This window comes from Peromyscus leucopus, chromosome 13 (assembly GCF_004664715.2).
Source record: "Peromyscus leucopus breed LL Stock chromosome 13, UCI_PerLeu_2.1, whole genome shotgun sequence".
In the NCBI taxonomy this organism is placed as follows: Eukaryota; Metazoa; Chordata; class Mammalia; order Rodentia; family Cricetidae; genus Peromyscus; species Peromyscus leucopus.
The window spans coordinates 10,333,588-10,357,338 of NC_051074.1; the positions used below are offsets into that span (position 1 = coordinate 10,333,588).

Consider the following 23,751-nt stretch of genomic DNA (forward strand, 5'->3'; position numbering starts at 1 on the left):
ACAAACTTGCCAAACAGAAGAAAATACCTGCTTTTACCTGAAGGAGTTTCATGTAAACACACTGCTGAAACCAATCCAGGGTGGCCCATGCCTTACCCGTCCTGGACAACTAAGCCAGGAGTCGGCCATGAACTCCCAGTGACTTCCACTGGACACCAGGGTCTTATCCACAATACTATAGGAGGCGCATATTGGTGCTGGGACCTGAAAGTAGACCCACTGTGAGGTCCTGTTTTCATCTGGAACCATCTTGCAGGTGTGCTTTCTCAGGATGCATCTTCTGGGCTGGAGATGCTGAGTTACTGGCCTTCTCAGTGGGAGGTGCTATGCTAGGCCCTTGCTCCCTTAGCCCCTTTGAGCGATCTTCTATGGCATGGGGACTGGAGTAGTTGGTCCTTAATTAACCTTGCTCTGCCCTCCACCCCTCCACCCCTTTCCTTCTCAGTTCCCGCAGGCAGGGACCTGCCCACAGGCCCAACCTCAGCCCAGGTGTTGGGAGCCTGTCAGGAGTGTCAACAGAAAACACAAGGCTGGGGATGTTGCTGGTTTCGTGAAGACCATGTCGCTCCCCCAGCAGAGCTGTCTCATTTAATAGTTGTGGGGCAGGCACTGACTGGGCTGGGAGGTTGGGTCAAGGTGCAGGAGCAGGCAAGACTTCCTCATGGAGACAGCACTGAACAGCCCACTGGAAGGGACAAAACAGTGCTAAGAATTGCTAGAGAATCACAACATGAATTAGGGAATTACCCAGAGCCATTGAAGGAGAGAATATAGACTTGATAAAATGAGTCTCATCACACTGCCTCTGGTTTCGGGTTTTATTTTAGAATTTATAAAATTCCAGTGTCATCCATATTCATGAGCCTTTACACATGTTTGCATATAATCTCCAAATTCCAAAGTTAAGGCCAAGGGATGGATGTAGCTATGGAAACATAGGACATGGAAGACATTCAACAAGGAGGAAAGGACACTCCCCACCCCTGCCTAGGCCCCTCAACAGCTTGGAGGCTGCAGGGAGGTGACCTGGGCACAGTCAATTTCATAGTCCTTATTAACAATCAGAGAAAAGGAGCGAGACCCTGAACAGTGTAGGGTAGGGCTTACATCTATAGCACTTAGCAATAAATGGAGATGTGCAAAATCCCGGTGATCATTTCCACTTTACCCTCTGGGGAAGGAAGAGACTGGGCGTTGTAGGAGGACAATGAAGATGACGAGGGGCTGGTAGGGCAGGAGGGAAGCAAGGTGTCCCCAGTGTCATGCAGACGGGAGAAAAGACAGCTCCAGGGAAAGGCAGGGAAGCCCTCTCCCTGTCTCACCCACCTGGCTCAGCTGCCAGCCTACTGTGCAAAGCAGATGTTCTTCCCATCTCAGCATCATTCCTATACATGGGTGCATGGGGCTGCTTCATCTACAGTGAAGTTAGACTTGGAAAAGCAATTCTGGATCCACTTAGGAGTTAGAGTCTACGGGTAGCCAAGCCTGAGTTACTAAATAGAGAGTGACAGACTTGGGGAAGGTGTCACAGTAGAAGTGACAGTTCCCAGGGAAGGCCATGAGATGGGCACAGGTTGGCTTTTCTAGGAACCCAGGTATCTGGGACAGGACTTGTTGCTAGTTGATCAGATGACCTGGAGATAAAAGACCTGTCCTCAGTCTCCACGACACAAGGGGACACTTCTGCTGGGGACCACTTTTCCTGGTGAGGGCTGGCCTGAAGCCATGCGAGCTGGGGCCAGTGGTCCAAGCTACCTCTTCACCTGAGACAAGGCCTCCCTCGGCTAGCAGCACTCCCTGTGCTGGGCCTTTGTTTTCATTCTGCCTTTCCTTTTAATCCACGCTGAATGACAACCTCTGTCGCTGATACCTGCCCTTAAGCCTGTCCCTCAGGACTGCAGAAAGCATCCAGGTATGCCTGCCAGACAGAGCCTACATGGTCAGGCTGGCTGGGAATGAGCACCCTGCTCTGGACCAGCCCCTGAATCATGGGGGCTGAGGGAAAGCCCAAGCTGTCATCCTCCTCAACTCAATGGCAAGCCCAGAACCACCAGAAATGTCTAAATCAAGAGGGGCCTCGGGGTGGCACTAACCACATGAGAGTACTACCACACTGGCTGAGGTAGAAAGAAGGCAGCTGAACACGAGGTGTCTGGCCAGGCAGAGGCTAAGGGTTGTAGGAAAGTCGAGCTATCAGTTAGGGTCAAGCCCTCTCCCACCACCAAAGAGAAGCCAGTCTCTACCTCCCCTCCCCCCAAAGTCTCAAGCCACCCCAGTCCGCTGTGACAGCCACAGGGAACCCAGATGGCGCACACACAGCTGGGCCTCTAGGCTGCACACACCAGCTCGTGAGGCTGAAGCTGCAGGACAAGCCCCGATGCTTTCAGAACCCAAGTGGGTACCATCTGAGGACCCAGGTCACCCTCTACCTCTCGGCCCACTCTATCACCAGGACATCTGACCTCTTGCTGTCCAAAACCATGCCTTCCTCCTATCCTGTAGCCCGAGCTAAGCAGATTTTGACAGCTAATGGAAGCTGACTGCTTTCCATAAAGAGGAAGGTCTGGGTGACAGGTGGCGGGCAGGAGGGAGGTGGGAAAGGAAGAGGGCAAACGTTTTGGCTTTTATAAAGTCAAGGAAATTTATTTCCTGAGGTCATGACACAGGAAGTCAGCTCCTAGCCGCTGTGGAGCTCTGGTGTGAAGGTCAGAGTGCTGACTACATGCTGGGTGGACCAGGAAGCTGGAGTCTGTGATCACGAAATGCTCGATTACCTTGCTTAGTGTTTCACACAGTGGCGTGCCTGTCCCAGAGCACAGCATCAGGAGCAGACCCTGAGCCTGCTGGGTGCTGACCAGGCCTGGAGAAACAGCCACACAAGGCCAGCCCACCAGGCTTTGCTGCGAGACCTCGGGGAGGGGGAAGAGCATCAACAATTTACGAGGGTCCAGCTGCTGGGTCAGATTGAGACAAACCATTGTGTGGTTGGGTGTGGGCAGCAAGCTGGAAAGGTTTCTTTTTGATCATTATCGTTTGGGGCCCCAAGGGAGGGTCTTGGGAGCCACTTGAGCCCCAAAACTGGGAAATTCTTCAGAGCTGCTCATATCAGGAGCCTGTGGGGAGGGAAGACACAACTTAAGTAAGTACTGGTGGCTCTCACTGACTTACCGAGTTTCCAAAGTCACTCCCCCACACCCTGCTGTCCCCCCAGCTTGTCCCATGGGGAACAGGCAGTACAGAAGTGCCACCTGACCTTCTCACTGCTGTTAGAGGTCCAGGGAGCATCTCGCACCACGAAGCCTTTGGATGGTGCCTTGGACTCTTCATGTGCTGGGGGCTTCATGTAAACCTGCAGCGCCTCGCTGTCCACCACATCAGCCAGCTGCACGGCACAGGGGAGGGAGGCAGTGAGTGCTGCTCAGCCTACAGCCAGCCGAACCTGCTGATGGCCATCCCGGGGCCACCCGCCCGCCCCCCTGCCCCTCCCTGCCTGTGAACCATGTGAGTTACTTGGTTGTCACCTCAGGATGGTGGCCAAGCCTCCAGCTAGTCAAGGGACAGAGTGCTTTAGAGCTCAGCCTGGGCTGGCTTGAGGGCCCCTAAAGACTCTGCTCAGGACTCACATATTCCTCCTCTAGGTTGAGGATGTGGTCGATAGCTTCCTCCACATTCTCTGGGAGTCCTGTCACAGTGACACAATTGGGGTCTGGAGCTCCACTCTGTGGGAAGCGTATGTCCACCTGGAAGAAGCAGGGTCAAAGGGCATTAAAGGAAGGACTCTGGACCAAAGTACCACCATCACACTTTTTTTTTAGTTAGTGAAGTATTTCCCTCTGAATTCAGGAAAGTCTTAAAGTCTGGTTTTAGGGCTCTTCACTTGAAGTCATCTGCATCATCCTGCCAGGACTACCTGGTTTCCTGAAGACAAAGGGTGCTGAGTGTGTGCATGACAGTCCCATCTTGCAGAAGAAAGGCAGGGCTGATAGCCTAATGGCTCTGCTCTTCTAGTGACCCTTTCTGTGAGCCCTCACTGTCCGTGCTTATAGTGATGTCGGAGGGCAGCACCACCCTACAGCCTGCAGGGAAGGCCCTGGTCCTAACACCCCAGAACCAAACACTCCTCCCCTGCCAGCTCTACGCTCGGTCAGCAGCATAGGCAGGCGCCTGCAGGTTTCCAGTGCCCTGGAAGGACTGGAGTTCTCATTCTTGTGCTTCATTTGGCTCTGGACTCACCTTGAACTCATCCATGATTTTCCGGATGGCTTTGCCTCGGGCACCAATGATGCGGGCATGCACACGGTGGTCCAGTGGGACATCCTCAGAAACCATCTGCTCTAGCTCACCCACAATTTTCAAGATAGCATCACGGGCAGCTTCAGTGTTCTTCTCATACCCTGTGATGGTGATTTGGTCCTGAGGCTTAAAAAGGAGAACTCAGTCAAGAGAAGAGTGTGACTTCTCTGGGATGCCCCAGTGTGCCCACCTAGCAAGCTGGTCACAGTGCAGGTGTGTGGATGGTGGCTAGATGGATGAATGCATCAGACGTCACCTTAGGGGAGACATTCATCCTCTGAGAAGAACAAGGCAGAAAACACATCAGGTTAGAGGGTTAGAATGGAGGCCCTGCAGTTAAGAGTGCTTGCTGCACTTGCAGAGGACCAGAGGTCTCATCCAATTCCCAGCACCCACGTCAGGCAGCTCACAACTGCCCGTGACTCTAGCTCCAGGAGGTCTGATGCCCTCTTCTGGCTTCTGTGGATACCTACACTCATGAGCTCACACACAAATACACATAATCAGTTAAAAATTAGGGCTGGAGAGATGGCTCAGTGGTTAAGAGCACTGGCTGCTGCTCTTCCAGAGGACCTGGGTTCAATTCCCAGCACCCACACGACAGTTCACAACTGTCTGTAACTCCAGTACCAGGGGATTCGATACCCTCACACAGACACACATGCAGGCAAAACACTAATGCACATAAAGTTAAAAAAAAAAAAAAAGTTAATAATTAAATATTGGGGCTGGGCGGCAGTGGCACATGCCTTTAATCCCAGCACTCAGGAGGCAGAGCCAGGCAGATCTCTGTGAATTCGAGGCCAGCCTGGTCTACAAAGCGAGATCCAGGAAAGGCACCAAAACTACATGGAGAAATGCTGTGGGACGGTCTATATGTCAAATTGCTCTGATTGGTCAATAAATAAAACACTGGTTGGCCAGTGGCCAGGCAGGAAGTAGGTGGGACAAGGAGAGAGGAGAATTCTGGGAAGCAGAAGGCGGAGGCAGAGAGACACTGCAGCCACCGCCATGACCAGCAGCGTGTGAAGATGCCGGTAAGCCACCAGCCACGTGGCAAGGTATAGATTTATGGAAATGGATTAATTTAAGCTATAAGAACAGTTAGCAAGAAGCCTGCCACGGCCATACAGTTTGTATGCAATATAAGTCTCTGTGTTTACTTGGTTGGGTCTGAGCGGCTGTGGGATTGGCGGGTGACAAAGATTTGTCCTGACTGTGGGCAAGGCAGAAAAACTCAAGCTACAGAGAAACCCTGTCTCGAAAAACAAACACCAAAATAAGTAAATAAATAGATAAAAAATAAAAATTAAATTAAATTAAATCTTGGAGAGATGGCTCACTAGTTAAGAGTGTGCACTACTTTCATAGATGACCTGGGTTTGGTTCCCAGCCCTGACAAAGCTACCCAACCATCCCTAACTCCAGATCTAACGACCTCTTCTGGCCTCCTCAGACAGTACATACACAGGGCGCACACACACACCCACACAGGCCAACATCCATACACTCAAAGTAAGTGTGTTAAAATTAACTGTAAACAAAACCAAGTTAACATCCATTAGCACTCATTCCTTCCCAACCCAGAAAAGACAGAAAGGAGGGACAGGTGATAGGGTTCAGTGGGCAAAGGCACGAGTTTGATCTCTGGAGCTAAGATGGTGGAAGGAGAAAAATCACTCCTTCAAGTTGTTCTCTTATCGCCACATGTGTGCTGTGGTGTGTGTGCATGTACCTGTACGTGTACACAGGCACACGCACACACACAAGTGTAAATAAACCTTAGGGGAAAAAAGGCTAGGAAGGAAACCTGATCATAAAGATGGAGGAAGTACCAGTAGGTGCATTTAAAGAAAGCAGGCACAAGGTTGGGGACTACTATAAGGCAAAGTTCTCAGCCCATCAGCCTTCTGCTTCTTTGGAAGTGTCCAAGACCTTTAGAGTACTCTCTGCTCACTCAGACCCATCAGCGCAGGCTCAAAATAAAAGGTAGAACACACAGAGACTACAAAGAGACCACTACTGGAGTTAACATTAGGAGGCAGAAAGATCCAGCCTGGGAGGGGAGCAAGAGATCTTGGAGCAAGGGGAGAGATAGGCAGCCAACTAAAAACTTCCCGTCCAGACTAAGGGGAAGGCCAGGCAGGGGATCCAAATAAGGGTCACCAAAAACAGGCATGCCATGGCCATGTCAGTCAGCACACTCCACAGAATCAGTTCTGCAAAGTGCAAGTGGAACTCACAGCAAAAAGCTGTGTATTTAAAGAGACTGGGGCTGGCAAGATGGTAAAGGCACTCGTTGCCAAATCTGATGAGTTCAATCTTTGGGACCTACATGGCTGAGGAAACAAACTGACTTCTACACACATGCTGTGGCATATATGTGCCCCTATACATACACAGATTAGCTAAGTAGTCAAAATGGTGAAACAACTAAAAAAATTAGTAATTACAGGGAACTGGAAGGAGCTAAGGCATGGTGAGAACAACAAACTACACACACACACACACACACACACATTTTGATATAATTTATACACATATATAAAAATCTATTGTCCTCACTATGCCCTATGCCTCTCCCACATCTGGTGTGTGTGTGTGTGTGTGTGTGTGTGTGTGTGTGTAAATTGAGGGCTGGAAAGATAACTCAGCTGTTAAGAACACTGGCTGCTCTTCCAGAGGACCCAGGTTCAATTCCCAGCACTGACACTGTAGCTAATAATGATCTGTACTCCAGGTTCCAGGGGATCTGATGTCCTCTTCTGACCTCTGCCAGCACCAGGCACATAGACATATATGCAGGCAAAACACCAATACATATTAAAACAAACAAACAAAAAATCCAGCCAACTGAATTTGTGTAGCTGAAAGATTCAGAAGCAAACAGGCTACGAGATGTGGAAGTAAAGATGGGAAGGAAGGGCTAGAGAGATGATTCATTGGTTAAGAGCACTGGCTGCTTTTTCAAAGGACCTGGGTTAAATTCCCAGTACCTAAATGACAGTTCACACTATCTGTAGCTCCAGTTCCAGGGGATCTGACACACCCTCACACACAGGCAGGCAAAACACCAATGTATATTAAAAAAAAATACACACACACATTCATATACTGAATATATATATATATATATGAATGAATGAGAAGGACACCTCAGCTGATGGGTGCTCACCCTCGTGCTATATTACTGGTACACTTCTGGGCACAGTGATCATGGCCACAGGGCTTGAAAGATGTTCAAGCAGAGCTGGCCCATGCCTAGAGGGCCATTCATGGAGGGCACTTGAGAGGTAAGGACAGACTGAATACACAGGTGAAGACAAGCCATAAGCAGACTTGGAGGTGAGGTGGAATGGGACTGTCTGCCCACCAGGGTGGAACCAAGCAAGGAGCTGAGTTACCCTTCACATTGTTTTATGTATAGCAGGAGGCTGTGCAGAGCTCATCAGGGACCATGGCAAATGGGATGGGGATGCAGAGAATCTAGAACTGGCTGGCTTTTGTCCACCTGCTTCCAGAGCTCAATGGAGCCTGGCCACAGTCTTGGGCACTGGCAGACATAGTGTGCACATAGGCAGGCATGATGGCTCAAGAGGAACCAGCTGAGGTTCAGGCCCGGCTGTCAGGAGTGCCACAGTCGGCCCAGGGAGGTTAGACTGCCCTGTGCCCCAGGTAACAATCTGAGGAAGCACACACAGCTGGCAAGCACTACGCCCGGTCCATAACTGGAGCTGAAGTCAGATTCTGAGACCCCTGTCCCTCTGACTTAGGCACTTGTTTCCTGCTGGACAAATCACAGAAGCTGCCCAAGTATACTCCCCAAGTCAAGCAGGGCACAGTAGTGCAGGCCTTTAACCCCAGCACTCAGGAGGCAGAGGTAGATAGATCTCTGTGAGTTCAAGACTAGCCTGTTGTTTTTAACTAAGTTGTTCTATTTACCAGTAAAGATTTGGGAGTCAGATGTTGGGGTGAAAACCTGCTGGATCAGAGAAGCCGAAAAGCACCAGCTGAATTTCCTTTCCGGCTGGAGAACCAGCAAGAGGGTCTCTCATCTCTCCACTTGTCCCAAACCAAAAAGGCCCACGAGCCTATAAGTCCCTCCCTACTCCTCTCTCTATCCATCTTCCTGGGTCCTCCATACTCTCTATGGCTAATTCTTGTCAACTAGTCACTGGCTCCACCCCCTGATCCAAGGGTTAATTTTACTAACACAGTCTCGGACTTTCACAGCGCTATCTAATATCCTGCAACACTAGCCTATTCTACATAGTGAGTTTCAGGACAGCCAAGGCTACACATACAGACCTTGTCTCAACAACATCAACAATAATAAAACCCAGGTCAAGGCAAGAAGGTCCAACAAGATTCCACCTGCTCAACTGTTCTAACCACATCATCTGAGATGCTCATCTTACCTGGTTCCCATCATCTTTATCAGGAAACTGGATGTTCACGTCATGCTCCAAGCGGATCTGGGTGATCACTGCCCCCTTTCTCCCGATAATTTTGGGATGGTATTTGGGGTCTACAGTGACGCTCAGCTTAAAACTCCTTAAAGCCTACAATGAAGTGAGAATGAGGCAGAAGACACACAGAGAGAAAAGGTGGGGGAGGGAGGGAGGGAGTGGGGGGGGAGAGAGAGAGAGAGAGAGAGAGAGAGCCCATGAGCATGAGCACTTGTATTTAAAGCTAAGTCACTTCTACCCAGGTCCCATTTCGAGCCTGATCGTTTTTTTTGGTTTTACAAGACAGGGTTTCTCTGTAGCCCTGGCTGTCCTGGATCTCACTCTGTAGACCAGGCTGGCCTTGAACTCACAGAGATCCCTGCCTCTGCCTCCCAAGTGATTAAAGGTGTGCACCACCACCACCCCGCTCCAGCCTGACTTTTAAAACACAAGCCAGGAACTCTAGTACTTGCTAACAGGACACCTTTAACCCCGGTGGTCCAGAAGACTGGGCGCTGCTTCGCTGTCACTTTCAATCACCTGCTGTAGAACTAGTCTTGCTCATGCGTCACCCAGTACGCAACTGGTGCCCGTCTACATGGGTAAGATGTCAGTCGCCTCTTTCAGTTCTATTTCTACTTCCTGAATTTATGAACCAGGACCTGATGAACTAGTTTGAATAAAATCTTCTAGGTCTTTTAGGGCTGGAGTACAGAAGAGGCCAAGAAGGCAGTAAGAGCCTATGTGTCCACAGCCTAAGGCTAGAGCTGCACCAGAGTACAGCTATAGTGTGCACAAACTGAGCTGTGCTTCTCTCTCTCTCTCTCTCTCTCTCTCTCTCTCTCTCTCTCTCTCTCTCTCTCTCTCTCCTTGTGAAGGGTCAGTTCCCAGACCTCCCCTAACTCCTGAGTAGCATATCTCTCAGCATTTTTCACAGAGCACTGTCAGAAGCACAGGAGCAAGCTACTTGTCCCTATGAGGAGGTACTATCTTCCTCCCTGTTTGTAGGAGCTGATCTATCCAAATATTTCTCTTGATTTGGGGAGTAAGAGAAACTCTAAGCTTTGCCTTTTGTTTTCCATGGCAGGACCACCGGATTCCGACAACAGCCCGACACCTGGCTGTCTGAAGCATGCTCTGAACCAGGCTGTTTCCAACCCCAGCCCAGGCAGGGGCCTTGTCCTGCTCACCCGATCTTCCTGCTCAGCCTGTAGCTCCTTTACTCGGTCCAGCAGCCCCATCTTAGCCCTGTCCAAATTTGCTGCGAGGCCAGTGATGGCGATGATGTCTGACTGCAGTTCGGGAGCTGGCACATGTATATTCACCTGTCACAACAGAGTCAACTTCATGTCTAGAGGACCAAGATGGAAAGGGAGTAATGCTCACCTGCTCTGGGGAATTTGAGGGAGACTGGGAGGAAGGCTAGCGGTTGAGTGGACAAAACAAAGGAGGCAGAACCAATATACATTGATGAAGAACATTAGCATCAGAGAGCCATGGGCTTTTCTCCAGATTAACAGTCCCCACCACATAATAGAGCACCCAGTGAACACTGTCTACCTCAAATTCATCCATCATCTTGCGGATTCCACTTCCTTTCTGCCCAATGATATAGCGGTGGAGATCAAAGGGCACCTCTACCTCGATGGTGACGGGAACCAGGGCCTAGAAGGACAATGGTAGAGATTAGGCTAAGAGTTGAAGGCCAATAGCCCTGAAGACAACAGTGTACCCGTTAGAACCTGCTGTCAGTGTGACTGGCTGACAGACAGACTACACGGATCTCCACGCATAGTGAACAGGACAGGACAGGCAGCGCAGTCTAAGGAAATGCTGGCAGAGGGTTTACTCTTGCCCCTCACTTTCCTTTTGCACTATAGCAGGCCAAGGCCCACTGGGAAGAAGACAGAGCATAGAAGCCCAACTCGTGGCATGCCTCTGTGGCTGTGACAACTCGGCCAAAGCCTGTGTGGGTTGTAATGGAGTCTCCTGGACAGGTGGATCAGTTATCTGCACTCAAGTCCCGACATGTACTGTCTATCACCCATTCTCCGCAGTCTTTGCTCTTGCCAGCACCTATTTCTATCAGTCAACAGATACTGCCATGCAGGCACTGTCTGTAAACTGTGGTGTCATGGTGCTCACAAGAGGACTCGACATAATTCACGGTTATGGAAAACTTGAGGTAGACTATCTCTACTTCAGTTGGGAAGGGAATGGATAGACAGTAGATAGACAAGAGGGGATTGAGGCTGGAGTTTGCATTCACCCACTGTTAACAAGATCCTTTTACAAATTCCATGACTATGGCCCAAGAGGGAATAAACTGTAGAATCCTGAGTCCTGGTGAAAAGAAATGGCCTCCCTGGGCTGTGTGACCAGCCCAGAAAGGCATAGAGCAAGTGCTTGCTTGTACTTTTAAGACTGACATAATAGGATCTACTGTCTGCTGTCACCTGGGCAGAGTCTGAACCATCAGGAAGAGAAAGAGTGAGGCAAACACACCTCCAGAGCTTCCTTGGCAGCCTCGCACTTCTCCTTCCGGCCAGAGATGATTATGATGTCACACCTCCTGGGAGAGCCAGGGTCAGTCTCTTTGGCCTCTCTGCCCTCTCCAGCCTCATCTCCATTCTCCTGGATGGAAGGCTCTACACTGTGAACTAGGAAAAAAGGGGTATAAATCACATACTCTAGCGAGTCCCAGCTGTGCAGAGAGGCCTGCTGCTTGGGGAGGCTGTGATGGAGGAGACTGGTATGTAGGAGCTCAGTCCCAGTGACCTCGCTCTGGACAGGTAACGGCAGAGTTTCAGAGATTTGGGAAAATAACAAGGGAGAGGACAAGACAGGCCCATGATAATTCCTCGTGCCAGAAAAGAAAAACCCCCAAACAAAGGGGCATGCCACTAGGATACAGGCAGGGTGGAAAGGGGTTCTAGCTTGTAAAGGCCCAGATAATATTAACCCCCACACACCAAAGTGAGCTAACAGGAGAACCAGCAACTGGAACTAAATTAGGCAAGAGTAGCTCTGAAGATATCATTAACTAGCAATTTAGAATACTATGAAAAATGTAACAAAGCTATGCCATACTAGGTATGATCTTGATGAATATGCCAAGGTTAAGTCAAAGGTTCTTAGGAATCGCCCACTGATAAAAGTAAACATATAAATGCATACTCAAAGTCAGAAAATGTATCTATAATTGGGGGGCAAGGGCGGCTAAGAAAACATACATCTCTATGCTATTCTATGTTGAGAACAGATTACTCAGGTGTGAAGTCCATAGAGCAATATGGCTAAGATTCCTAATAAATGGCTTGTATCCTCAGGAAAATGGACTGGAGTAATTGTGTAACAAGCACTGTGGACACCAAGCAAATGACAGTAGAGTACACATCAGTAGGAAAGCCCACACCCTGTGTTCCACACATGCAAATCAGGCAGAGGAAGGTTCATACATGACCCTTCCTTGGCAACTGACCACATTAATTCTTCTTGTCTTCAACCAAAGTCTCCTGTTACCAACTACCCAAGTAGAACAAGGTAACAAAGCATGGTTAGGCTTAAGGCCTTTATGGAACAGATAGGAGGTACTTCAAAGAGGCTTGGAAAGGACATATCTGCACTGCAGAGAGAGAGAGACAGAGACAGAGAGAGAGAGACAGAGAGACAGAGAGACACACAGAGAGAAAGACAGAGACAGAGCGTGCATGTGCAGGGTTCTCTGGGGCTGAGCGGAACCCCCACTATTACACAAATGTGTCCTAGAAAAGAGTGGAACTAGACTCTCAGCAATTTCCTAGGTAAGACAAAGGAAGCTGCTGGCCCCTTCCTTTATGGGGCCCTGTCGTGTCCTTTACAGACCATCCAAGTACCATTCCAGTGCCAAAACCAGAGTCAAGAATCACCAGGATGGACTCATTTGACAGACAGCACTAAGAGCAGTGATGGTTCCCGCCGATGTGACACCACACCTAAGCTTAAGTAGACCCACCTGGGTTCTCCTCTCTGTCTGGGAACTTAATTTGAACATTGTAGTCCCTAGTGATCTGCTGGATTCTTGAACCTTTGGGGCCCATGACCGATCGATGGAACTTCTGGGGGATAGCACATTCCACCGTCACTTGGGCTTCCTGAAGGTGGATACAAGAGCGAGCAAAGGTCAACGTCCACAAGTCAGTGTACAGCAGCATTCTCCCTGCCGTCTTCCCCACTAGTCCCATACCACCTTTTACCAAGTGAACCTGGAGACGCCAGCATGCCTGAGTGGGGGGACACAGGGCAGGGGGCAGGCCTCCTGCAGTGGGTTCTAGTGGAACAGGTACCCACAACCTACAGCACAGTCTGAACGCACACGCCTGCTTTACAGACGAGAAGTGCTGCCTCACTGCCTATGGTGGGCAGTCACTTTAGACACAGAGGGGGCATAAGGCCTTGCAAGGAAGACCACGAGGGACGTGGAGCAGTGACATGCTCAAGGCTGTCTTGGATTTCATGCGAGGTGCTTTAATGTGACTGCTCTATGGATTCCCTGACACACAATGGTGATCAGAGCCAGATCCAGAGCCCCTTGGGCACTCACCAGATCCTCAATGATTTCCTGAATGCGCTTTTTGGCTGCCTCCACACAGTCCTTGGCACCCTTGAGGGTGACTTTGTCACTCTGTGTGCCTGAGCGTGGGAAGCTGACCATCACCCCACCGTATTCTTCAGCAATCTCTCGCAACACCTGCCCTCTTCGGATAACGAAATGGCGGTGGTGCTTGGGGTCCACCAGCATGTAGTCTTCAACCACATTATCCTGCGGTAAGAAAGGAGGAACTGAAGAAGACCTACTCTACCATGGCATGATCAGCACGGACTGCTAAGGCCTGTGACCTACCAGGTTCTGGATCAGTGCTTCCAGCTCCTTCTGGGCCTCACGGACAGCATCCTCCTTTCCTATGATTGTGATCAGGTCCTGGTCCTTATCCTCAGCAGCTGGGAATATGATTCGGGCTCCAGTACTGTCACGCACCTTTCGGATTTTACCTCCTCCTTTGCCAATGAGGAATTTGTGGTATTCTGGCTTGGCTCGGATGTCCACGGTAAAACTCTTGGTTTGCTGCAGAAACAAACTTCATGTATGCTTGCCCCTCACAGCCTGCCTGGACCACAGTGTGTGAATAAAGAGTTCTGAGAAGTAGGATGGGCTCTCCTTATGCATTTGCAATGTCCTATATCTTATCAATGCCTCACATCCAGTGGAATTATCACACCTTATGCCTAGTAAACAGGAACACCGAAGACAGTCATTTTTCTCCACAGCCATCAGAAAGATGCACAAATAACCCTGGTCCTCTTATCAGCAATGACCAAACTTCTCTAAGCCATTTGTGACCCACTGGAGGCTTGCTATGTGCGGTGGCAAACTTGCAGAGTACAAGCCCTGAGGAGAGCAGGGTTTCCTTGGCCGTGGCTCTCCCACTTTTTCATATACGTCCAGACCAAACACACATCAAGTATTCCAAAGGCCAGCCCTGTTCCTTCCCAGCCCTATAGACTAGTCAGTACACAACAACAACTTACCAGCTCAAGCTTGGAGAACCACCAGCTACAAAGGCCACAGCTGAGCCAGGGCCCTCACTTAGGGTAGCCCAAAGCTCTTGATTTGCACCAAGAAAGCAGGGCACGACAAAAGCTGGACACAGGTGTATGTCTGGCAGACTCATGAATTAGAGAAAACAGAGGATCCACAGAGCCCCAGCCTGTCTTTGCATGTGTCACACGGTCCACAGCATGAAGAAGATGAGGAAGAAAGGACTGAGTAGACCTCACCAAGTACTACCATCCAGATCTATGACTCCTCAGATAAAGATGTTCATAAACTGTTTAAAAACTAATGTGGTGGCAAACACTTGCAACTGCAGCCTAAGAGGCTCAGGCAGAAGGATCTTAAATTTGACACTGGATCTGCTGCATATACACAAAGGTAAATCAACTACGCAAATCTAGTTCAACATTATGTAAAACGAAGAGGTTGGCTAAATCGTCACAAACAAAATAAAGCAAATAGGATACCAAGGATGGCTATGTCAGTATGTATAGACCAAGAGTCTGGTAAAGTCTAATATTCACTTCCCTCACACTACATCTAAGGGTCAGCTAGGCAAGGCTGCCCGTTACCTCTTCCATCAGAGGTTAGGGGAACACACGAGCCTACTCATAGACATGTGAGTTTTACATACAAGACAAAAATGTACAAAGATGTCCTAAGAATTCTTAAGTATTTAGTATGTATAAATAATAAATGTATTTCTACATGCCAAAACAGAGATAATAACAGTTGAGTCCATGTAGAAAAACAAAGGATCAGAACAGCCCAAGCAATTTTTAACAAAAATTTTTTGGAGTGTGCATATGTCTGTAGGTTCAACATTAACACTGATGTTTTTCCTCACTATCCTTCACTTTATATTAAGAGAGGCTCTCTGGTAGAACTTGGAGCTTGCTATTTTTGCTAGTGTGACTAGCCATCAAGCTCTGGAGATTTTCTGACTCTGCTGCCCAAGAATTAAAATTACAGATGGGCTGCCACACTCACCTGGCTTTTATATGGGTTCTGAGGATCCAAACTCTGGTCCTCATAGTTTTATGGTAAGCCATCTATCTCTCTAGCCCATGAAAAATTTCCTTTTAGATTTAAAAAAAAAAAAGTATCTCTGCACATATCTATGCACACATGTGCAGTTGCCCACAGAGGCTAGAAGATGGTGTTGAATCTCCTGGAGTCAGAGTTACAGAGGTTGTCAGCCATATAGTGGCATGGATGCTGGGAACTGAACTCTAGTTCAGCGAGTTAGAGCAGTAAGTACTTAACCATTAAACTATCCCTATTTGGCCCCTTATCCCAATAATTAAAAAAATTAAGAGACCACACTTGAAGGAAGAGTCCCCATCAGCTGACATGCTGGCTTGTAAGGCTGGCCATCCCAAACCTGTGGTGTATCCAAGTAGAAAGGTCTATATTCAGACTCACAAGATTGTGTTTGGTTGGTTTTTGTGAGACAGGTCTCACTATGTACCCCTTACTGGCCTAGAACTCAAGAGATGTGCCTCCGTCTGCCTCCAGACTGTTGGGATTAAAGGCATGCACCACCATGCCAGCCCATGGGGGGTTGACAGAAGGACCCAAGGAGGGTCTTTGGGAAAAGGTGGTGGCTAATAAATTTTTCATGGCAGCAGAGGTCAGAGGACTGTCTTGGTCAAAGCCCAGAACTACACATAAAGAATTTTGGGTTTTCAAGCCCATGGGAGACCCCCCCACTTTCTGAACAGGGAGACAGAGGAGGGAAGGGAAACTGCAGTCAGGATATAAAAGAAATGAAAAAAAAAATAGAATTAGTGTTATAGAAAAAAAAATTGTTTTTTTGAGTTTTATGGTAAGTCATATTTTAATTCCTCCTGAAATCTTAACTGCTCCCTCCAAACCCCCACCTTAGTGATTCAAAGCCCCCACCTTCTAATCCCCTGTGTACGGGCATCTGTACACATTCGTGACTACTACAAAGTTGTTTTCTGACCTGCCACAAAGAAAGAACACTCAAGGTTTTCCATACTGAGAAAGGAAGCGTCAGCAGTGACTCACCTTCTCCTCAGCCAGGTGCAGCAGCTGCTTCTTGGCCTTCTCTACATCTGAGGAAGGACCCCTGATGACAACTGTGTCACTTCCAGAACCCTCCACAGGAAAGTGAATGTGGACTCCACCACATTCCTCCATGATGGAGCGGATCAGACGGCCCTTTGTGCCAATGAGAGAGTTGTGAAGTTTGGCAGGGATTGAGACCTCCACCTCAGCTATGTTGGCCTGAAATCAAATAGAACATTAAGAGGAAGTTACATTGTTGTGTGGTGAAAAAAGGCCAGAAGAATGCAGCTAAAACCTGAAAGTGTTTGAAGAAACAGGATAGGGGAGACTTTCTAAGGCAGCTGGGTGTAGGCCAGCAGGCAGACATAAACAGTGTTAATAGGAAAGCCATGACTTTAGACAATGTAATGTTGAATCTGCTGCCTTAAGTCAATTCTGCAGGTGGCTGGCAGGTGAATTAGTATGTGTGTTGTAGAATATTTTAAGGTGTGTTACTTTTGTTTATGTTGCATTTGTTTAACTCTGTGAAGCTGTGTTACTTTGCCTGTCTAAACACCTGATGGTCTAATAAAGAACTGAATAGAAAATAGCAAGGCAGGAGAAAGGATAGGTGGGGCTTGCAGCCAGAGAGAATATATAGAAGGAGAAAAGGAAGAAGTAGCCAGAGAAGGAGGAGGACTCCAGGGGCCAGCCACCCAGCTACACAGTGAACCATGGCGTAAGAGTAAGATTTACAGAAGAGAACGGGAAAAGCCCAGAGGCAAAAGGTAGATGGGATAAGTTAAGGAAAGCTGGCAAGAAACAAGCCAAGCTAAGGCCGGATATTTACAATTAAGAATAAGCCTCTGTGTGATTTATTTGGGAGCTGGTTGGTGGGCCCTCCAAAAGAGCAAAGAATATAAGAGCAAAAACAAACAACATATGTCTACAAACAAATTTTCTTATTAAAACAAAGACTCTGATTTTAGTTAAGATGAAATAAAGACTGAATTTACCCGTTACCTAAAAAAGTGGTTTTAAAGACACTGGTGATGAGAAACAGGCAAGGCGAGCCACAAGAGGCGAGGAAACAGGTATCAGTCAGGAACGAGGCAGCATGAATATACAGACCAGAGTCTAACGAGGGCAGCATGAATAAAAAAACCTGAGAAATAGAGGCCACTTATCTCCAGATCTACACAGACATTACCCTGGGCGCAGGAGGAGCCTAGGACTAAAAGGGACAGTGCCTGCATCCCACCTTCAGTAGATGACATGGTGCTGAGTCTTGAGTCTAAGCTTAGTAGAAGGTACTTGGACCCAACTAGATACAATCAGGTGTGATCCTGTCTAACAACCCAAAAGGAACAAATGGTTTCTCAGTAACTTAAAGTTCAAAAGCATATGAATGTATGCAACAATAATATCAGTCACTAATTTGACATAAGGGGATGTACTATATAATGACTTCTCAATTAAAATCTTTCTAGGCTGGGTGTACTGGCACACAACTTTAATTTCAGGTAGAGGCAGGTGGATTTCTGTTGAGTTTCAAGCCAAGCAAGGCTAAGTAGTCAGATCCAGTCTATAAACAAAAACAAGTTCTCTTTTGGAGGAGGCTCAAGTCTCAAGAAGTAAATGAAATTTATAAAGCTCAGGAATTAAAAAAACAAACAAACCCTCTAGAGTCTTTGGAAGGTCTTGAAACTTCCAACATTCACAAGGACCCTCTCTAAAGTTAGATATGCAGTAATAATTGCAGGGAGAGGAAGTTTTCTAACTGTCCAAGTGGTGCAGTGAGGTCCAGGGATGCCACTATCACAAGACGTCACCCATGAACCTGTAAGTAAGCTCTCATCCATGGTCTGTAAAATGAGCAATAAACTCACGGGTTACCAAATTGGACTTTGGTGTATTGGTTACATCAGTGTGTTGTTGATGCCATATCTAGTGTAAAAAGATACTCGCTTATGTCTCCCCAGGAAAGTCATACAACAGGACGATTCCAGGGGTGTACAATTATCATCAAACTGCACAATGAAAACATTTCTAGCTTACTTCATGTCAATTTTTTAAAAGCTAAACAAAATTCAGTGGGCACTTTGAGCTACAGTTTGCTTTCCGTTTTACAATCCTTCTGTTCATGATGTGTGTGAGTGTAGACACACACATGGAGGTCAGAGACAATCCTGGGCCACAGGGTTTCTTTTTACCCACTACAGGCTAGGCTGGCTGGTCTATGAGATTCTGGGGATTCTCTTGTCTCCAGCTCCCATCTCAATGTATGTACACACACTGCAATTACAGACGTGTACTACCACACCTGGCTTCAACATGATTTCTGAGGTTCTGAAACCATGAAACTTAAGTAAGTACTTTATCCACTGAGCCATCTCTCCAGCCCCAGAAATGATTTCTGGTATAAAAATTAACAAAAGAAAAATGTCTAAGCAGGGTGTGGTGGTGCATGCCTTTAATTCTAGCACTAGGGAGGCAGAGGCAGAGGCAGAGGCAGGTGGATCTTTGAGTTCTAGGCCAGCCTGGTCTACAAAATGAGTTCCAGGACAGCTAGAGGTACACGGAGAAACCCTGTCTTGAAAAACGAAAGAAAGTCTAATAAAGTCACACTGGGTCAGACCCAAGGACAAGTGGCATCCTTGCTGTAGTATCAAGTGAATAAGAACTGAGAAACGGAAGTAGAGAGCTGCTGACCACTTAACTCCCCAGGTGGACATCCACACAGGCTGGGAAGAGTTGGCTAGGGATTTTAAGAAGTTCCACCAAGAAGCAGCTCCCATTACCAGGTCTTTCTGGATAGACAGAATCCGGCTCCGGGCAGCTTCACAGTTGGCTCTCTTGCCAGTGATGACAATGGTCTCAGAGTTGCTGTTCTCTGCAGGAAGGTCAATCTTGGTGTTGCTTTCTTCACGAATCTAAAGGAGAGGTACATAAGAGAAATAGTTTTCCTACAGTAGACACACCTGAGCACAGGGCTGGGAAGGAAGGTCTGTCCCTCCTTTTAATCCACAAAGGCTTTAGGGCTGGCCAAAATGAGTTGATCACCTTTTTAATGTTTGCACCTCCTTTCCCAATGATATTCTTGTGAAACTGTTTGAAGATCGGTACAGAAATTGAATAGCTATTTTCCACCTTAAAGACAAGAGAATGGTACAATAACTATTCATGCCAGAGGGTGAAGTCTCCTTTTAATCCTCCAAAGCTACATGAACTCAAGTACATACCACTGGCAAACACAGACCCAGCCTACTTTTCTCCCCATCTACTTGATTATTATAAGGAAAAATTAACTTAAGTTGTCCACCATCTAATTAACTTGGCATGTCAAATTATAGAAAGCCCTTTATAAAAAGTGGTCATCCATTGATATCCTCCTTATGCTAATTCCCTGCCGGGTTCCACCCTCCTGAATGCTTAAGGGAGATTCCTTGTCTGTGTATCCTGCATATTGGGCATTAACAGCTTAGATGCAAGATTGTAAAACATCGGTAGCGAACTTCTGCTCTCTGGGGTTCTCCCATTGTGCTGTGAGCCTGTATTTAAGACCTCCTCCCTCCTTCAATAAACGGCACTCGGCATTAAAAAAAAAAAAAAATCTGGTGAAGAGGAGATAGCGACGTGAAATTTTCTAATGTGCTGGAAGTCCAGATATAATTTTAAGAGCAATGTGATGTCACATTAATAAAGTTATTTTTACTACTTTTTTGCTGGAAACAAACAAAAAAAAAAAGTGGTCATCCAAAGATTCTGTAGCTCTTCAGTATACACAGAGAAAAGTCTGTCCACACAGCTTCAACACATTCTGGCTGGGGGAGGGTCTTAAAATCGATGTCAAGGCTTGTAGGCCCTGGTACCCTAAAAAGCCCAGCACCTGGTAGCTTCATGGCAACAGTTCAGTGATACCTGGGGTCAGGGGAGACAGGAACTAGAATGGACCCCGCATGTGACTATGGTGATCTGTGCTTTTCCTACCAATTTCCTTCCCACATTTTTCTAAAGCTTTCAGCTTGTTTCTTTTTACAATTATCTTCCTCTTTTTGGAGTCAGGTTCTTACTATGTAGCCAGGACGACAGCATTGAATTTAGGTCTCTGCCTCTTAGTGCTAGAATTACAGATATATGCAATTATGCCTCCTTTCCCAGTTCAATTTTTGAGGAAACAGTTAATTCAGTAAATTACTCTCTCTTTACCTGTGTTTTCTTTCCTTACAAAATGGGACAGGTTCTCTACCTGGGTATTTGAAGATTCCCTCCAGAAAAACAAGGGGGATGCAGAAACCGGCATCTCCACTTGACTTCCACACAGACATTGGATAATTACCAAGCACCAAGGTACTGAGACAGGTGTTACCATCACTTTGTTCCAAGCCCCCGAGATAGGAGCCCACCCTTAAGGCCGAGCTCCTGCAGGTACTCAAAAGTTCTGTGGGAGCCCTGCTCCCCAATCCAGAGGGTACATGAAGTTGCCTACCAGGTCTGCAACCATCTTCTGCATGTACTTAGTGCATTTTTCCACCTCGTTCTTGGGGCCTCTGAGTTGCACAATATCACTTTTTTGTGCTGGGTCTGGAAAGTTGATGATAACCTAAAACAAATCACCAGGAGACAGTGTACAATTATTCTAAGACTAAACTTGGGGGCAGCAAGATGGGTCAGTGGGTAAGGGTGCTTTGCCATCAAGCCTGATGTCCTGAGTTCAGAACTCACACAGTAAAGAGAACTAACTCCTGAAAGTTGTCCCAACCTCAATCCATATTATCTACTGTGTATGTATGCCTATGAGCATTTATGTTTTTAAAGTGAAATACTGACAATTCCTTAAGTGAAAATCACCACTCCTAGAGGCAAGAGAATGCTTTGGGGGTTGGCAGTGTAAGTTCAGGGCAGAGCACTTACTGGCATGCACAAGTCCTTGTGGGTTAGATCCCCAATAACAAGGAAAAACAAACACCAAGGAAGGGAGGGAGGGAGAAAGGAAAGAAGGAAGAGGGAGTGCTTTGGAGAAAGCTTTACCTCTGGGAATTTGTCACGAATTTCACGAATCCGTTCACCTTTCTGCCCAATGATTGTGCGATGAAATCTTTGCTCAATGATTAGATCCTTGGTACGCTCATTTTCCTAAAATATAATTACAGTAGATGATGCCATTTATCACAAGAAAGGCTACTAACGTCCCACCACCAGGCATGTGAGGTGGTGTCCAGGTAGCTGTCTGCAGCAGCCTCTAGAAACAATGTACCACTAGGCGTGCCTATTCCAGGACACCTGTCTGACCTCCTGGTAGTGAGCTATCATCTCCCTGAACAGTACAGTTAAAGAATGGACTGCAGGGCCCGTCAGCCCCGAGTGCAGTCCCAGTAGCACTGACACTAACTAAACTGTTTCCACCAGAACCACAACATCCTACACAGCAGGGAAACGCTCCTTGAGACAATCGGGCTTGGACCACATTCCCTACGTGGAGAATTAGGATGGCTCATCACAGGTCACTGAACCCACACCAGTCTCAATGTCCTCCATTGTCCCCACTGAAATGTCAGATGGAAAGAACAGCAGGCACAGACAGAATCCAGGAAGAACACCATCAGCCTATAAAACACTGTCAAGAATTCTGGTGGATCAGATTGGTCTCTGATGACTGATTCAGTACAGGCAGAACACACTCCAGGGCAAGGTACACAAGGCAGGAGGCAATGATGTCAACAGCAGACCTTAAATACCAAGCTCAAGGACGGTCAGAGGGCAGCCAAAGGATTACAGAAAAGAAAGAACCACTTGCTGGGCGGTGGTGGTGCACGTCTTTAATCCCAGCACTCAGGAGGCAGAGCCAAGTGGATCTCTGTGAGTTCAAGGCCAGCCTGGTCTACATAGTAAGATCCAGGAAAGGCACAAAGCTACAGAGAAACCCTGTCTTGAAAGAAAGAGAGAGAGAGAGAGAGAGAGAGAGAGAGAGAGAGAGAGAGAGAGGAGAGAGGAGAGAGGAGAGAGGAGAGAGGGAGAGAGGGAGGGAGGGAGGGAGGGAGGGAGAGAGAGAGAGAGAGAGAGAGAGAGAGAGAGAGAGAGAAGAGAAGAGAGGAGAGAGGGGAGAGGGGAGAGGGGAGAGGGAGAGGGAGAGGGAGAGGGAGAGAGAGAGAGAGAGAGAGAGAGAGAGAGAGAGAGAGAGAAAGAAAGAAAGAAAGAAAGAAAGAAAGAAAGAAAGACCCACCCCCCATAAAACATTTCTTCCAGTTTGAGGTCCCTAGCATGGGAACTAGGGTAAGAACATGGACTGGGACCAACACACAGTCAGGTCTTAAATCAACCTTTTTGGACTTTTAAAGGCTGTCAGCAACTTTCATGGGAAGCTAGTCAGGAATCACTGCAGCATGATCCTCATCATTGGGTGTCTCAGGCCCACAGTGAGACTGACTGCACTGTCTTTCAAGCCTAGAAATAATAGCCCATCTATGTATGAAGCTGCAGCAGGCACATGGGACCTCTGTTCTCTAGCACTCAGGGGTGAAGAGACACAAGATTCACTGGCGATCTGGGGAGGACAGCAGAAGAAACATGGCTCCAGGACCACATATTCCAACAATGCTTTTCCTTAGAGGCAGCCAACAGGCACAAGCCAGCACTTCTCGGGAAAGGTCTGGATCCTTGGCTTACCATTCGAGAGGCGAGCTCCAGCAGCTCCCGCTTGGCCTGTTGCACGCCCTGTGGGTCTCCCTCAATCCGGATCAGGTTACTCTTCTCGCTGTCGGGGGGGATGCGCACAGACACCTTGTACTGGTCTTTGATTCTGTTGACTTAGAACAAAAGAAAATACAAATACATCTTCAACACAAAAGGTACGGGTGTCTACTAATGACTAATAGTCAAGAGAAAGAGGGTCATGCTTCAATATGCTAACTAGTCATTCCCATTCATCAAAACTTTCAGTGTCTAAAAAATAAAAACAAACAAAAAAACTTGGTTGTGCTCTCCAGATTGCTAAGTTTCTAGGGCATTGTCTTCCAGCCTTGAATATAAGCTGCAACTGCCCTAAGAGTTTCAGAAGAATGATGACCAGTGCCAATTAGTATGAAACATAGCTGGCCTTGAGTATACATATGGTCTTAGAATATCTAAAATATAACAGGCACTACTAACATGCAAGTAATTTTGGTAACTATATAATTTAGGCAGCAAGTTACATGCATTAAATAAGGACACAGCCACCCAGGGACCTGATTCACTCTGGCAAAGTCAGGGTCGCATTAAATAGCCCTGGCTGGCCTCCAGCTGTCTGCCTCTATCTCCTGCCATTTAACTTGGGGTCCCTCAAGAGAATCATGTCTTTTGGGGTAGTATACTGGAGATTATGCCTTTTGTAAAAACAGAGTTGTTTGGCAAAACTTGCAAAAA

The 23,751-nt window shown here is 47.5% G+C and overlaps 1 protein-coding gene across 2 annotated transcripts in view; it reads right to left on the bottom strand.

Annotated features, from left to right (window-relative positions):
• Positions 1 to 804: 804 nt before the first annotated feature.
• Positions 805 to 23,751, bottom strand: part of LOC114707783 (high density lipoprotein binding protein) — a 79,121-nt gene continuing 56,174 nt past the window's right edge. For both annotated transcript variants that reach the window (XM_028890615.2, XM_028890614.1), the window contains exons 12-28: positions 23,014 to 23,153; positions 21,379 to 21,483; positions 20,837 to 20,950; positions 19,411 to 19,497; positions 19,149 to 19,280; positions 16,369 to 16,587; positions 13,624 to 13,845; positions 13,324 to 13,542; positions 12,736 to 12,874; positions 11,247 to 11,401; positions 10,302 to 10,406; positions 9,932 to 10,066; positions 8,712 to 8,855; positions 4,234 to 4,419; positions 3,624 to 3,740; positions 3,254 to 3,382; positions 805 to 3,113 (exon numbers count right to left, since the gene is read on the bottom strand). In XM_028890615.2, the coding sequence (XP_028746448.1) occupies positions 3,027 to 3,113; positions 3,254 to 3,382; positions 3,624 to 3,740; positions 4,234 to 4,419; positions 8,712 to 8,855; positions 9,932 to 10,066; positions 10,302 to 10,406; positions 11,247 to 11,401; positions 12,736 to 12,874; positions 13,324 to 13,542; positions 13,624 to 13,845; positions 16,369 to 16,587; positions 19,149 to 19,280; positions 19,411 to 19,497; positions 20,837 to 20,950; positions 21,379 to 21,483; positions 23,014 to 23,153 (2,435 nt within the window). In that variant the 3' untranslated portion in view covers positions 805 to 3,026. The remainder of the gene's footprint in view (positions 3,114 to 3,253; positions 3,383 to 3,623; positions 3,741 to 4,233; positions 4,420 to 8,711; positions 8,856 to 9,931; positions 10,067 to 10,301; positions 10,407 to 11,246; positions 11,402 to 12,735; positions 12,875 to 13,323; positions 13,543 to 13,623; positions 13,846 to 16,368; positions 16,588 to 19,148; positions 19,281 to 19,410; positions 19,498 to 20,836; positions 20,951 to 21,378; positions 21,484 to 23,013; positions 23,154 to 23,751) is intronic.